The sequence below is a fragment of the Camellia sinensis genome, chromosome 5 (assembly GCF_055761805.1).
Source record: "Camellia sinensis isolate YWXY chromosome 5, ASM5576180v1, whole genome shotgun sequence".
NCBI lineage: Eukaryota > Viridiplantae > Streptophyta > Magnoliopsida > Ericales > Theaceae > Camellia > Camellia sinensis.
Window position 1 is genome coordinate 84,051,154 of NC_138965.1, and position 16,265 is coordinate 84,067,418.

A 16,265-nucleotide genomic window follows, 5' to 3' on the forward strand; every position below is an offset into this window, starting at 1 on the left:
GGTCAAATAGGCAAGACACTTGCTTTTATGACAAGAGATGTGGTCTAATAGGTAAGATGCTTCTATGGCAAGATATGTGGGTCCCAGCCTTGCCGTGATCTATGATCGTATATTACATAAGTGAATCAGAATGAAACTAGAATTCAAGATTCATCATAAAATAAGTAACACCGTACCTGGTCCCATGTAGGATCACCACTGTACTTCGCCCTTTTAGATTTTTCTTATTAACCTTTCTTAATAAAGAAGTAAATCAAACCCAAATTCTCAATTTCAAAGAAAAAATAACTCAATAATAAAGTTTTACAAATGAAGTAATAAGAAAGCTCATTTGAAAGAGGGGTTAAGTATCCAAATTTCCGATCTTTCTCAAAATCTCACTTGATGCCTTCAAAAAGTTTGTTTTTGTAAGTGCAAAATTTTGAAGTTGAATATGTAAGCTTATGTTACTATAGATAAAGTAAGTCTGTTTTTTCTAGGGTTTGAGTGTTTGACACTAAATGGGGAGAGAGAAAGACAAAGGATGAAACATAATAACTGTGAAGACCTTAAAAAGGTTGTTTGAACCCTTTCCAGTAAAAAAATAAAAATAAATAAAAAGCCAAAAATTGAATTCAGCAAATAGAAAGTGAATTGATCGATTCAAAATTCAGCAGTTTAGTTCTATGATTCACCACTTCATCTTCGATGCATGGTTATTTGCGATTGATGCAACATGTTCATTCAGTTCTAATAGTAGAGGTTATACCTATTAATTTGGTAGAATTAAAAGTTGGCCCCTCCAAGAGTTAGACTAAGCTTTTTTGTGAACTTGCAATCATTGGATTTCATGGCAGGGATATAATGTTAAAAAACTAAAATTCTATTTTTGATGTGGGAAACACTTAAGTATAAACAGATGCAAAGGAATGGAAACTAATTGCATTTTTGGGAAAAAGTCATATTTGGGGGGATCACTGCTCCTTATCTATATGATTAACCATAATCAGGTATTGGGCCATAGTGATACCTATAACCTAGACACAAGACTAGAACAAGTGGCAGTGGGGGTAGGATGGGGTGAGGGACGACAGAAAGAGAAATTGAAGAGATAAAATGATAAAGGTGTCTAAGGTTAAGGTGTTTGGGGAGGGGGGGGGGGGAGATTATTTGTGGCAGAGTATATGGTATATGTGACATGTAGGCAGGTCAAGTCGGTTGATTAGTGGGTAGAGAAGTTTTAAACTGCCATCTGCACCGTCTTGCAAAATGAATAGCTCACACCGCCCAATCTTACCCTCTCAACCTGCGTGAGTCGGGTGGGTTGGACGGTATTTTACATAGCCCTAGTACCAAAAAAGGGAAAGGGAATGCAAAACTGGAATGGACATTTCATTTTTCAAATATTGAACTGACCCTAAACATTTTTCAAATTTGAATGGGTCTGGTGACCTCATTAAAGTGTATGTAGCTCTGCCCACGTTTGTTTGAGTCAACCAAGGTTATTACAGTGGTTGGTATTTTATGTGATATAGGAATTGAAATGATTCCTATTCTTAAGATAAAAAAAACCATATTTCAAAGATAACTAATTCTGCTCTGCTTGTAGACAATGGACATAAACAGCATATATAGATAACTTGATTCCTAGCTTTCCCAGAGGGGATAAAATAAAACGAAAAGGAAAGAAGAAATGGTTCGAAAAGGAAAGAAATGGTTCTAGGTGAAGTTTTTAATTCAAAGATTACTAGACTCAAAATTCATCTATTCTAGTCATAATCAAATCCTTGGTAGTCACATATAGTGCATGTATAGACTCAAAAAATGTTTAGGATTATTACTTCTTCTTCTTCTTTCTCTCTCTCTCTCTCTCTCTCTCTCTCTCTCTCTTTCTTTTCTTTTTTTTTTTCCTTAATGCTTAAAATAACACTTCCGAAGGAAGATTTGAGTCCAGGCTTCATTGTGGTCTGCGTTTGGTTAGTTGGATGCTACTAGGTTCTACTGTTTAGTTGGGTTGGGTCGAATTGTGCTTTTGTTGTTTGTCATATGAGATTTATAACAATTCTTTGGCTTCTTATTATACAAGTTTGGACTTTGAGTAGCATAACCCAATTCTGTTCTTACTGGAATTCGTTCTTTCAGGTTAGCTTGAGGGATCCCCTTCGTCGTGGTGCTGATGATAATGAACTCAAGGAAATAATTGGGGCAGCGGTACACGTTCTTCTCGCGATGAAATTAATTATATAGTATGCACATATTCATCTATGTTGAACTTTTAGAGGCTTCTTCTCGATGTTCACATCCCATTCAAATCAAAGCTTTTATTTTTGGAGTTTGGACAGTCTTGTGAATGTTGCATATTGGCAAATAATTGATCATAAACTTTTCTCATATGCATGATATAAAATGTTCTTTCAACCTGGAGCTTAACTTGTACCCTTGTTTTTCCAATTTCGAAAAGATCCATGTATACAATATATGTATATATTAAAATTTTCTTGTTTGCTTCAGGTCAAGAGGAAGAAAGCTTCTCATGCTGGAATGTTCGACATTGCAAAGACACCCAATAGACCTATGATACACATTGGAGGCTAGGGCTTGGCATTCCTTTCCCAAATACTGTATGTTTTATATTTACCACCATCGACTTCAAGAAAATTTCTCAAGCCTGTTCTTATTCGTGCTGTAGAATCCAAGATTTTGGGGGTGTTTGGTGTGGCTTATTTTGGCCAATTTATAGATTTTAGCTTTGGAAAAGTTATTTTGGACTGTTTGGCTAAATTTATTTTGAACAACTTCTTATTCTAGCAACTTATTTTATTTCAAAAAAGTTGATTCTGAGAAGCTGTTCACCCCTTACTTCTGATTATCAGCTTTTGCTGTGGACATGTTAATTTAAGGTTATACTTTTAGATTTTTTTATTTTTTATTTTTTAAAAAATAGAAAAAGACTCAAATGGACTATGGATTATTATTATTATTATTATTAATATTATTATTATTATTATTATTATTTATGAAAAATTTAGACAAGTAGTGAATAACAAAAAATAAAAGTTAATTCAAAAAACTATTTCACAGCTTACTTAACAAACACTACTTAGCAACTTAAATCTATAATCCAACAGTTACACCAACCAGATTAACAGCTTCTGATTAAAGTCATAATCTATAATTTAGACAAGTCATAATCTTTCAGCCGTTCAATTAGATATGTGGACTTCCAATATTATCTGGTTGACTTGTGTCCTCATTGGTGATCATAGTGTAAGTTTCTAAATAAACTTGTATATTTAAATATGCTTGTTATTCAAGAATACATCTGATTATATAACAATCATAACCCTAAGACTAAAATTGAAAGAGCATATTTACATAATCTCTCACAAAAAGATATACTACCATCTATATAGATACACTAATATTCTTACATCCCCGCTCAAACTTAAGGTATTTTAGTAGAAAACACTGAAAGTTTGTCAAGAAGAAATCGAAATTGAGTAGTGGTGTGAGTCTTGGTAAAAAAGTCGCAAGTTGCAAAGCTGAAGAGACAGACTGTAGATGTTGACGGATGAAGTGACAATCAGTCTTAATGTGTTTCGTTCGTTCATGAAAGACAGTGTTATGAGCAATCTGAATAGCACTTTGGTTGTCACAGTACAGAGGTCAGAGAGGATTGAGGAACGCCTAAATCAGATAAAAGACAATGAAGCCAGACAGCCTTAGCAGTGGCATATGTCATAGCCCGATATTCAGCTTCAGTAGTAAAAGCAACAATAGTTTGTTTGTTGCTTTTCCAAGAGATCAAAGAATCACTAAGAAACATATAGAAACCAGAAGTAGACTTGTGATTATTGACATCAATAGCCCAATCAAAATCAGCATAAGCTACGAAGTCCAAAGAGGAAGTAGAAGATAAGCGCAAGCCTTGAGAGATAGTACTGCAAGTCCTGAGAGATAGTACTGTAGAGATAGTAAAGAATCCGAACCAAAGGAGCCTAATGTGTAGAACGAGAGGCAGAAACGAATTGGCTAATTAAAGAATCCGAACCAAAGGAGCCTAATGTGTAGAACGAGAGGCAGAAACGAATTGGCTAATTACATGAACAAAATAGGCAAGATCAGGCAAGTGACAATCAGACAAACTAAGCAACTTTTTGATATAAAGTAGGATCATCCAGAGGGACACCAGCAATAGTGTTAAGCTTCATATTAAGCTCAATCGTGCAATTAGAAAAGTTTAGTATCAGAAAGACCGGTATGGTGAACAACTTCATTTGCATACTTGGCTTGAGAGAGAAATTATCCCTGGGGAGAATAGGCAACCTCAATACTAAGAAAATACTGCAAATTGTTCATATTCTTCATTTTGAAGGTGTGAAAAAGATACTATTTGACTTCAGAGATAGCAGAAGAGTCAGAGTCAGTAATGATCATATCATCTACATAAAGTAACAGGACAATAAAACCAGCGGAGGGGTGGAGGAGAAACAAAGTAGAATCCTGAGTACAAGGATGAAACTCAAGCTGAGTAACAACTATTTGAAAGCGATCATTTCAAGCACAAAGAGATTGCTTCAAACCATAAAGACCACGCCGAAGACGACAAAACTGCCTAGAGGTATGTTAAAGGCTAGGGGGAGGACGAATGTAGACTTCGTCGGTGATATGACCATTAAGAAAAGTGTTCTCAATATCCATTTGATATAGAGGCCAATGGCGAACAACAGTCACAAAAGTCAAGGATGGATGTTAAGAATGCTTTTTTTAATGGCCATCCTCCATAGCTTGAACGCAATTATCTGTAAACAACAAAAATCAAGTATTCTCAAATAGTAGTTTTCTACAATGCAGACAACTCATCCTCCATCTATGAAGCACAGGTACGGGCACGAGTACTGGTACTGGTACGATACGGGTACGTCGATACGGTAAAATTCAAAAAAAATAAGGTACGGGTACGACTTGGTACGCTTGTAAAAAAATATTTATTTTTAATTTAGAGTAATGCAAAAAATTAATTAAATGGTTTAATTTGTTAACGTCCAATCTATAATTAACATTTAATGCCAAAAGGAAAAGTATAAATCAAAATTAAATGTCAATATATTAAATAACTTACAAACCATAGTTTAATTTTAAAATCATGCCAAGCATAAAACAAAAACTAAAAAAGAAATCTAGTGAAATGAGTTTTATCTTTGCAGTAGAAGAAAAATATTATTTTAACTGAGGTACGGTATTGCTTGGATATATACTACGTACGTTTGGGTACGTCAAAAATTAAGAAGAAAAAACTTGGGTACGTGTTTCGTATACCCAGTACGTATGCAGAAGTACCATACGAGGTACGGTATGCCGGTAAGTACCCGGTACGGATACGGCATGTTTTTCGAAGTACTCATGCTTCATAGTCCTCTATAGCTTGAACCCAATTAGGATCTTGATAGGCCTCCTTGTAAGACTAGGGTTCTAAAAAGGAATGAACAATAGACAAGAAGGTATAGTACGGAGGAGAAAACATGTATTAGAAAAACCCAATCTTACTGGGGGATGACATTCATTATTAGGATACTGGCGTACAATAGGATCATTGTTGTCGGAAGCAAGAAGAGTAGCAATAGGAGAGGAGACAACTCGTGGGGGAATAAAACCTTGCGATGAGAACAGACTAGTAATGAAGGAGACAGAACATGATGGGGAACATAAGGAGTAGATGGAACACGAGGGGAAACACGAGCAGGAGATGGTGAAGTGGGAAAATGTTTAGGAGGGACAGTAGAAACATACTCATCAAATGGAACCTTAGAAGGAATTGGATCAATGTGAACCAAATCTTCTCTAGAAACAGAGATAGTGGTGTGAGGAAACTGAAAATAAGCCAGGCATTCGAGGAAGTTAACATGGTGGGAGACATAAAGACGGCAGGATATGGGATTATAATAGCGATAGTCTTTTTTAATAAGATCACATCTAAAAAACACACAGAGAACAGACCGGGTACTAAGCATGGTTCTATCTTTTTGGGGAAGGACAAAACAGGCAGACCGAAAGACGCGAAGGAGGGAATAATTCGGAACTTGGGAAAACAAGGCCTGATAAGGGGAGCGATAAGAAAGAAGGGGGATAGGCATAAGATTGAGAAGAAAAGTAGTAGTAAGAATTGTCTCTCCCGAAAATGGGATAGGAATCGAAGGAGAGAGAAGAAGGGACCTAGCAATCTCTAGCAGATGACAGTGTTTAAGCTCAACCCTGCCATGAGGTTTGGTGAATGGTATTCAAATTGGCCAAATACTCACAAAACCCAGTTTTAAAATATTTTCTACCAAAGTCAGACCGCAAACTTTTAATAGTAGACTCAAACTGTGTAGTTGATCATAGATTGAAATGCATGGTATATGTGGTAGAAGTCAGACTTATGAGTCATAAGATAAACCCAAGTGTAATGGGTGCAATTATCAACAAATGATACATAGTACGTAGAACTCCTTTTAGTGAGAACAAGAGAAGGTCCCCAGACATCAATATGCACTAAAGAAAATGGTGTGTTAGAAATAGAAGTACTTTTCGTAAAAGATAAGGATGTCATTTTGGCAAGTTTACACTTCCAACATTCAGTAAGTTGATTAGGAGAAACTTTACCCAACAAATCTGATTGAATTAAAGATTGTAAGCAGTCAGTAGACAAATGGCCTAGCTAGAATGCCACAAATAAAAATGACTTGACAGAAAATTTAACTGAAAAGAGGAAAAAACAGTTAGAGAATTCATCAAAGGCAGATACAAGCTCTCTACCACATAGAGGTTCTAACTCTACGACCAATCCCAATCTAGCGCTTGGACAACCAATCTTGCACACAACAAATAGAAGAAGAAAAGATAACATCAAGACCGGAAGCATCGAGCTGACTGATAAATAACAAACTGACAGATAACTGTAGTACATAAAAGACAAAGGGAATAGTGACAACAGACATAGTAAAAGGTAGGGCAGACCTAACAGATAAAACAAACATACTAGATCCATTTGCGGTATTAACAGTGATAAGAAAGGGAAGGGGAATACAGTTGTGGAGTAAGGAGAGATGATGAGTCATATGATGAAAGGCATCAAAGTCAAAAATCCAAACAAAAGGAAAGACTGAAGAAGACCCACGCCAACCTAAATTACGGGAGGTAAGCGAAGGCAGATGAGGATGGTTGGAAAGTGGAGGACAACATATGCTGAAGTTGAGCAATCTGAGCACTCAAGGAAGCCAAGTTAGGATCATGAGCTAAAGTAGAGGCAATATAAGTAGTTGGAGGTCAAAAAGTACGTTGAGTAGGAACTCGGAAGTGTGGCTGAGATTGCGAAGTGGACGAATGTTTCTTCTTGAGACAATCGTACTTCCAATGGCCTCTTGATGGAAGAATGCACACTCATCTGATATCAGTGGCCCCTTTTTAGGCTTTGCAGGAGCTTGAAGCTGATGGGTATCTGGCATCATTAGTGTATTCATAAATAAGAACTATGAAAACACTCACAATATTGAAAGTCAAACGAACTCAATTGAAATTGGAGAGAAACTGTGGGCAAAACGTAATAAGTATAAAAGTTGCACAAATATTCTTACACGAGAATTACCAAGAGCAATTCAGATAGGGCACAACCCAAGCCGAAGCCGAAGCCGAAGCCGAAGCCGAAGCCGAAGCCGAAGCCGAAGCCGAAGCCCAAACCCAAATGGGTCAAATTGTAATAAACCAAAAACACAATACAAGACGGGTAACTTCATGTAACAGGGGAGAAGTGGGTCAATCGAACTTCGATGGAAGAGAGATTAGACCTCGTAAGAATTGGTAAGGTAGAGAAAGCTCAATCGTGAGAGAGAGGAACTTCGTGAAGCAGATCAAGGGAGAGAAAACAACCCTCGTTGATGAATTGCGACTTCAGACCAGAGAGAACTTAAGTGACAGAGAAACCATGAACCAGCAAGGACCAGAGACAACGACTCTCTTAGAGAGTCACGAGAGTCGATCGAACAAAGAACTAGACGAACCAAAGACCAGATGAAAACTAGATCGGTCAAATCTAGGACTGAAGCAGATGGGTTTCACGGCTCGTTGAGGTAGAGATGAATCGTGAGTTAAACCCAGATGGATCAAACAAACTGATGGATTGTGTGAATCAGATGAATAGTCGACCTAGGAAAACCAGCCACGATTGGTGGATTACGATTCAAACTTAGATGGGTTGTGACTTGATGGGTCATGACTCAAGCTCAGATGGGTCTCACAAATCCAAAAAGTTGAACTAGAGAACTCAAACGAACTAGAGAAGATTTGACAATGGCTGCTAGGGTTTCGAACCTAGCTCTAATACCGTGTAAGTTTTTGAATAAACTTCTATATTCGAATATGTTTGTAATATAAGAATACATCTAATTATATAACAATCATAAACCTAAGACTAAAAAGGAAAGAGAATATTTACACGATCTCTCAGAATATATACAAAATATATACTACCATATTGTGGGTGTTGATTTCCGACCACACAACCAAAGGGGGAACTCAGCTGGAGAGCACCGGCAGAATAGATTAAGCCCGAACAACCTGTAACAAGAAGGTGAGAATTCTCGTGGTGGTTCGTCCACCCGGGGGGCACTCCGACGCTTAAGTCAGTAATCAAATATCTCTAAAAAATAACCAATAGTGCTTAACTCACTAGACAGAACATAAAAAGAATACCTTAGACCCATGAGGGTGCCTCACTTTTATAGTGGTCAGTGTCCAACTTCCCCTAGAAGTCTTACTTCATTGGACTCTATCCTTTACAAGGATAACATCTATCACAACTCACACTATTCAAATTAAGATGAACTTTCTCAAGAGTCCCATCTCTATCCAAATAGGTAGTTTGATGTAAGCTAGGACTCTAGACCTCTATCCAAATATCTCAGATTGTGTTATTATTGCACCATATCTCGGCATCATGGTCCACCCACGTAGTACCTCGGCTAACAACCTCGGCCACGTGGATTACCCAAAAATATGTCCCCACAACTGCCCCCTAGGCTCTATTATCTCGGCAAACTGAGGTAATGGAACTGTAGACAAGCCCGCGGGGGACCTCGCTACAGCTCGGACTCGACTTTTGTCAGTCACGGTTCTAAGTCTGAACCAAAGAGTCCAAATCCGGCAAATCGTTTTGAGAAAACAGATTTTTGAAAGAAGTGCCAAACATGGACTGCTTTGCCAGATACAGAGTCGCCACCTAAATATTTTAATTTGGGAAATTTAGGAAACCCTGACTCGGTGCCAAAAGGCCACGTGTCCGTCATTACCAAAGTTGCCTCGGCTCGGGAACTTGGGTACGATTGGGGAAGGTCACTTCGTGAGCACCCCCGCTCGCCCGGTCATAGACCGGCCTCTACTAATCATGATATCAATTTTTGAAAACATTGTGAATTCTTATTCCGGTTTATTAGCCTAGGTTACTATGTGATGCGCACAGCATATAAATATAGACCAGGTCGCCTGGATTGGAATAAAACACTTCTTGTTTGTTTTTGAAAACGATTTGCTACCCGCAGGTAGGCTTGAAACATTTGATGATTTATTCCAATTCAGATAACCCAACCTTCACCCACAGGCATTCAGGCAGTTATATCAGATAAGCACATAGCCTCATGGTGAGCATGTTATTCATGGCGACACTCACACGCATGCAAGGATGCTAAAGCATAAAGCTTACCGAGTACTCCAAGCCAAAAACAGAAACTACATTAGAAATCATGCATGATCCTAAGTATACAAAAATGCCTAATGCAACACATGCAAAATGCAACTATAGTAGGCTCGGCTATTCTAAGATGGCATATGAAATGCTACAACTAACATGTATTCAACTTGGTATTGAAAGTACAATGCAGTTAGTATGATGCGCCGAGCCCGATGCATGCAATATAGATGAATGATGTAAACATGCTGTCATACTGTATGCTAATTAAAATATGCCCTAATCTAACCATCAAAAGCGGATAAATAAAAGGGAGAAAGACGTGGGGTTGGAAGACATACATCACACTCACCCACACTTATTACAGTTGTGCCCTCGCTCGGAGGGTCCGAATAAATATACAGTCCGAATATTACAGTCCCGAATAAAAGAATATTACAGAATTCTAATTAATGAATTAACTAGAAAGCAAATAAACTGGCGTGCAAGCCAGGGACTGCCTTGCTTCTGATGGATGATGCATGTCCGGATTGTCTTGCGCGGAAATCCACCGGAATGCCCCAATTAGCCTCTGTTTACACCCGTTCTTGAAATGCGCGCCAAGTCCCGAAAAGTTGTTGATTCCTGATTTTGCTGCAACAGAGAACAGGAAAGGGGCATAGCAATGTATTTGCACAGATATATGCATGTCTCGATCCTCGTGCCACCAATCGCACAAACCGAGGCATGATGGCCGAGTAATCGAAATGCACAACTCAATATAGGATAAATGCACATGAAACTACAGCTAAAACCTAACTCCATCATGGATAATCCGGAGTGTCGGTGACTGGGGAATTGAGACACATTCCGTCACTCGGAGTACGAAATGTACCTCGATTCCCGTGCCCGGACTAACTCCTATCCCGGACACGATGCAATATGCATGATATGCATGAAATGTAACTAAGATGTGATCCTAACATACACAGTGCTAAAAATGAGGTGCCTCGAAATGCATGCACACGGGCACGCAAACCGAGGCGATGGCAGATACAATGAAAATGAGATGCCTCGAAGTACGTGCATACGGGCACGCAAATCGAGGCGATGATAAATGCAATGAAAACGAGATGCCTCGAAGTACGTACACACGTGCACGCAAATCGAGGCGATGATAAATGCAATGAAAATGAGATGCCTCGAAGTACGTGCACACGGGCACGCAAATCGAGGCGATGATAAATGCAATGAAAATGAGATGCCTCGAAGTAAGTGCACACGGGCACGCAAATCGAGGCGATGCATACGCAATGCAAATGACATGGAAAATGACAAATGGGCTTATACCAACACAAGTGAGCCTCAGCCACACTCACATCGGATGCCGATGGCAGAAAATGAAGTGCCTCGAAATGCGTGCACACGGGCACGCAAACCGAGGCAATGCATACGCAATGCAAATGACATGGAAAATGACAAATGGGCTTATACCAACACAAGTGAGCCTCAGCCACACTCACATCGGATGCCGATGGCAGAAAATGAAGTGCCTCGAAATGCGTGCACACGGGCACGCAAACCGAGGCAATGCATACGCAATGCAAATGACATGGAAAATGACAAATGGGCTTATACCAACACAAGTGAGCCTCAGCCACACTCACATCGGATGCCGATGGCAGAAAATGAAGTGCCTCGAAATGCGTGCACACGGGCACGCAAACCGAGGCAATGCATACGCAATGCAAATGACATGGAAAATGACAAATGGGCTTATACCAACACAAGTGAGCCTCAGCCACACTCACATCGGATGCCGATGGCAGAAAATGAAGTGCCTCGAAATGCGTGCACACGGGCACGCAAACCGAGGCAATGCAAAAGCGATGCGAATGACATGGAAAATGATATGTAAGCATGCTAATGGAATTTCAGCAACAAAATATGGGGGAAAACAGTCCCGAAATGAAGTGAAATGACATGAAATGTAAGGAAATGACCCGAAATGCAACATTAGGCATCCGAAATGGCCTATAGCCATACTAAATATGCACAACATGGACATGCAATGCAAAGACAGAAGCTAGACAGTCCCAAAAGATGCACTTTCGCAGTTATGAACATGGCCAAACAGCAAGCATAGGTAAGGGAAGCATAGCATGCAAGAATGGGGGCCAAAAGAGGGGTAAAGAAGCAAGTGGTGTAAGCAAAACTCAAACTGAAAAATTTCCTTCTACAACACTGAAGATGGACCAAAAATATGAACATTTACAGTATATGGCAGCCTCAAAATCAGTATACAAACACGCTAAAAATATGATGCAAAATAAGGCTCAAAAGGTGCTAAAACATGAAGTGTATAAACTAATCACCAAACAGAAAAAAAGTGTGAATGAAACATGAAGTATAGGCCAAAATAAGACCTCTTTCAGTTCGGACCAAGGTCCAAAAACAGAAGCAAAGAGAGCTATTAATTTATGCAAAAATGGGGCTAAATAGGGGATATAACTACAAGTGACATATGGAAACACCAAACAATGTTGAGCCCTTCTCCAATGTTGAAGAGGGGCTCAAAATATGCCTCATATCAGTTTACAACATGCTCGAAAATAAATTGCTCATAGGTCAAAAAAGGCATACAAAATCATGACATACAACATGGTCAATGAAGCAAGTATATTATGGAGAGCTCAAACAAGGTTGAGCCCTTAATGAGAAGTGATGATGAGCTCAAAATATGGTCCTTTTCAGTTAGGACCGAAGCTTGAAACCAAAAAGAAATGAGGCTTAGAAATAGATCAAAGGAAAGGGTCAAAAGGATCAAAGTGGAACTTACCCTTGAAGATCTAGACTTTGGTTGCTTCTTGGATGGATTTGCTGCTCCTTTGGCCTTCAAGAACCCTTCCTAGCTGCTGGAAATGAGATAGTGGTGGTAGAGTTTGGTGGTATAGAAGGAATGGAGGTTAATGGACTTAGGGTTTTTGAAGAATTGAAGAAGATGAAGATGGAGTTGGCTATGGAGTTCTTAAGATCAAATTTTCTAACCCCCTAGAAGAAGGTCCTCAGCTGGTTATAAGGTCAAGAAAGGGGGTGTAAAAGGGGGGTCAAATGGAGAGGAAAACTCTCTCCCAAAATATCCCCCGGATACAGAAAATATCTGGGGGATATTGCCTCACAGCTGGAAGGGGCACAGTGAGGAGAGCACGGCCGGCCGCTCACTTTGGTCGGAGGTGGCCGGCCGGCCACACCCCCTAGCCGGCCGGCTAGGGGTCAAAAGGGTCAACCATCTTTTCTGGCCGGCCAGGTATTGGGGAGGTAGGCCTTTGTGTGTACAACACAACCATGTAATTGAAATTCCAAGAAAGTGGGCCCAAGGGGTTCAACAGTGGCTCGGAAAGAGGGGTTCAAAAGGGTCAAGTGACCTTAATGGCCGGCCATGAACTTTTAGGGGCCTCTCAGATGTGTAGATCACAGATATGTGGTTGAAAGTTCGAGAAAAAGGGTCCAAGGGGTTCAACATTAGCCCGGAAGAAAGGGGTCAAAAGGGTCAGGTGACCTTAATGGCCGGCCATGAACTTTTAGGGGCCTCTCAGATGTGTAGATCACAGATATGTGGTTGAAAGTTGGCAACACTACCCCTAAGGTATTCAACATTAGCCCGGAAGTGCGAAAAACGGGCGTCGGGAGGCTCCGGAGGAGAGATAACTGGTTGCTGCAACAATTACTAGCCTCCCACCCTTCAGTGACCTTCCTGGTGATAAAACAGAGGTACCTGCCAAAAATGAACGAAAACCGATGCAAAACGAATGTTCGGGGGCCAAAACACGCAGTTCGGGGCCCCGGAAACTGCCCGTTAAACACCGAAAGTGGCGTTCGGCCACGAAGTGGGTTTCTCAGACCCCAGTGTCCCTCAAAAGGGAGAAAATAAGATGTATGCCAGAAATCAGAGCAATAGGAGATGGTTAAGTGGTCCCGAACCGAGGCACTCGGCCTGACGGCTCCGAAAACCGAGAACCGGACTCCGAAATGGGCAAAATGGCCTATGGCCACAAAATGTAGCCTATGGACATTGAGAGATGGTCTACAGGACCTCTCCCTCCCCTTAGGAAAAGAAACAGAGAAAACCGAGTCTGGTTCGCAAACCGAGACAAGGCACAGAAAAGGGTTCGGAAGCCCGAAGGCAGGGCTCGCAGCCGCGACTCTGAAACTTCTGAACAAGCACATTATGCAACATCACCAAGCGCTCAATCGGTGACGTCTGAGTCTTAAGGTCGGTCAAAAATGGGGTGTCTACAGTTGCCCCTCTTTGACAGAACTCGGAAGTCACAAGTGACGGGAGTGAATGTCAAAGCCCAGAGACGACCCATTTTTGACAAGGCCGAAGACTTAGACAAACATACAAGATAAACAGAAAAGTGCCCGCAGGCATGCCCGCAGGCAGGGGGGGCAAGATGCAAAATGATATGCGAGAAGATTTTGAAGATTGGACTTATACGCTACACGAAGCCGGTTTTTGAAAGTTGGACTTATACGCTACGCGAAGCCGATTTGAAAGTTGGACTTATACGCTACGCGAAGCCGGTTTTTGAAAGTTGGACTTATACGCTACGCGAAGCCGGTTTTGAAAGTTGGACTTATACGCTACGCGAAGCCGGTTTTGAAAATTGAGGATTCATGCATGCAATGCACTGTGATGTAATAACTAAAATGCAATGTAATAGCTAAGAGGTAAAGGTACCTCACAGGGGCATTGACAATGACTTACCTCATGCTGCTGGGGATCTTTCGCTCCTTCTTGGTTGAACTGTAGGTATTACTTTTCTCCCTGACTATGGTCGCAGCTTTCCCTATTCTCCAACAGGGTGACAGACTAGGTTGGATCAGTATCCAGAATTGAGGCGCATACAGATGCTATCTCAATCTATGGGGCTGCCATACAGATTTCAAGCCGAGGATATACCCCTGGGTATTTAAACCAGACTTTAGTCTCGGAAATCCCGAACCTTTGCGTTCTAGGCATAAGCCATTCAAACTCTAGTTTTCACCGTCTCAGTTGGTCTCCTAGGAACTCACTGCAAACACAGGCAGGTGGCTATACCGGACCACCGGGAGTCGTTTGGGCACGACAAACACCAAAGGAATTACACCTTTAGAGGATTTAAGGTCTCCTAGACCGGGGAGTGCTCAAGACAGTGCGAATAAAGATGCAGGATTTAAGGTCTCCGCAGACCGGAGGATTTAAGGTCTCCTAGACCGGGGAGTGCACAAGACAGTGCGATGCAGAAGAATGCACAAAACAGTGCTAAACAGATGCACAAAATAGTGCGATGCTAAAGGTGTACAAAACAGTACGAGCAAGGTGAATACACAAAACAGTGCGATACCAATAAGGTGCGCAAGATAGCGCGATACAATGCACTAACAAGTACAGGTGAGATGCGCAAGATAGCGCGATGGAATGCATGCAAAATGCAAGTAAGGTGCACAAAATAGTGCAATGCGCAAGAAAGCGCGAGTGATTTGAAATGCACAGGACAGTGCGATACGCTAAACAGCGCGATTGAAAATGCACTAAACAGTGCGATGCGCTAAACAGCGCGATTGAAATGCACTTAACAGCGCGACACGCTAAACAGCGCGATTGATTTTGAAATGCACTAGACAGTGCGATACGCTAAACAGCGCGATTGAAATGCACTAAACAGTGCGATACGCTAAACAGCGCGATTGATTTTGAAATGCACAAGACAGTGCGATACGCTAAACAGCGCGATTGATTTTGAAATGCACAAGACAGTGCGATACGCTAAACAGCGCGATTGAAATGCACTAAACGGTGCGATACGCTAAACAGCGCGATTGATTTTGAAATGCACAAGACAGTGCGATACGCTAAACAGCGCGATTGAAATGAAATGCACTAGACAGTGCGATACGCTAAACAGCGCGATTGATTTGAAATGCACAAAACAGTGCGAGTGAATGCATGTTCTATGCAAACGAGGTGCATTTTCTATGCAAGTATGGAAGAGTGCATTTTCTATGCAAAAGATACGAGCATTTTCTATGCAAGAAACAGGAGCATATTCTATGCAATATTGAAAGCAAATTCTATGCAGAATCGAAAGCAAGCATATTCTATGCATGAAACAAGGAAAACATATTCTATGCGGAATCAAAAGCAAGCATATTCTATGCATGAAACAAGGAAAACATATTCTATACGGAATGGAAAGCAAGCATATTCTATGCATGAATCATAACGATGTGCGGCAGGCATGTCACAGAAGTGTATATGAAAGTGCACATTCTATGTAGTAGAGGAGGATCAAACATGTACCCTGGTGCCTCTGATTTATCTCTTAGAGGACTTTGCAACACACTCAGCTCAAAGGGGCACACCCTGTTCATATTGGCGAGAGGTAACATCTGCTGCTGTTGCTTTAATTGCCATTCTGACTTGAAGCATGCTTAAGCTTGGAGTAGAGGCACACTCATTTTTCAGGGCACTGGCAAGGCCTGAAGAGGTACATATGGAATGCAATCTCAGAATTTTCTGAAGGTGAAACACACTCAGATGCTCAAA

The 16,265-nt window shown here is 40.8% G+C and overlaps 1 protein-coding gene across 4 annotated transcripts in view; it reads left to right on the plus strand.

The window, feature by feature from the left end:
• CNX2 (cofactor of nitrate reductase and xanthine dehydrogenase 2) overlaps window positions 1–16,265 on the plus strand; it is a 38,938-nt gene that overhangs the window by 5,255 nt on the left and 17,418 nt on the right. For 2 of the 4 annotated variants that reach the window (XR_003629504.2, XR_003629505.2), the window contains exons 5-6: window positions 2,122–2,225; window positions 2,491–2,600. Coding sequence is in view for 1 of the 4 variants with exons in the window: in XM_028203429.2 (XP_028059230.2) it covers window positions 2,122–2,190; window positions 2,491–2,574 (153 nt within the window). In the remaining 3 variants the exon portion in view is untranslated. The remainder of the gene's footprint in view (window positions 1–2,121; window positions 2,226–2,490; window positions 2,601–16,265) is intronic. The other 2 variants (XR_003629503.2, XM_028203429.2) reach the window with 1 other exon arrangement.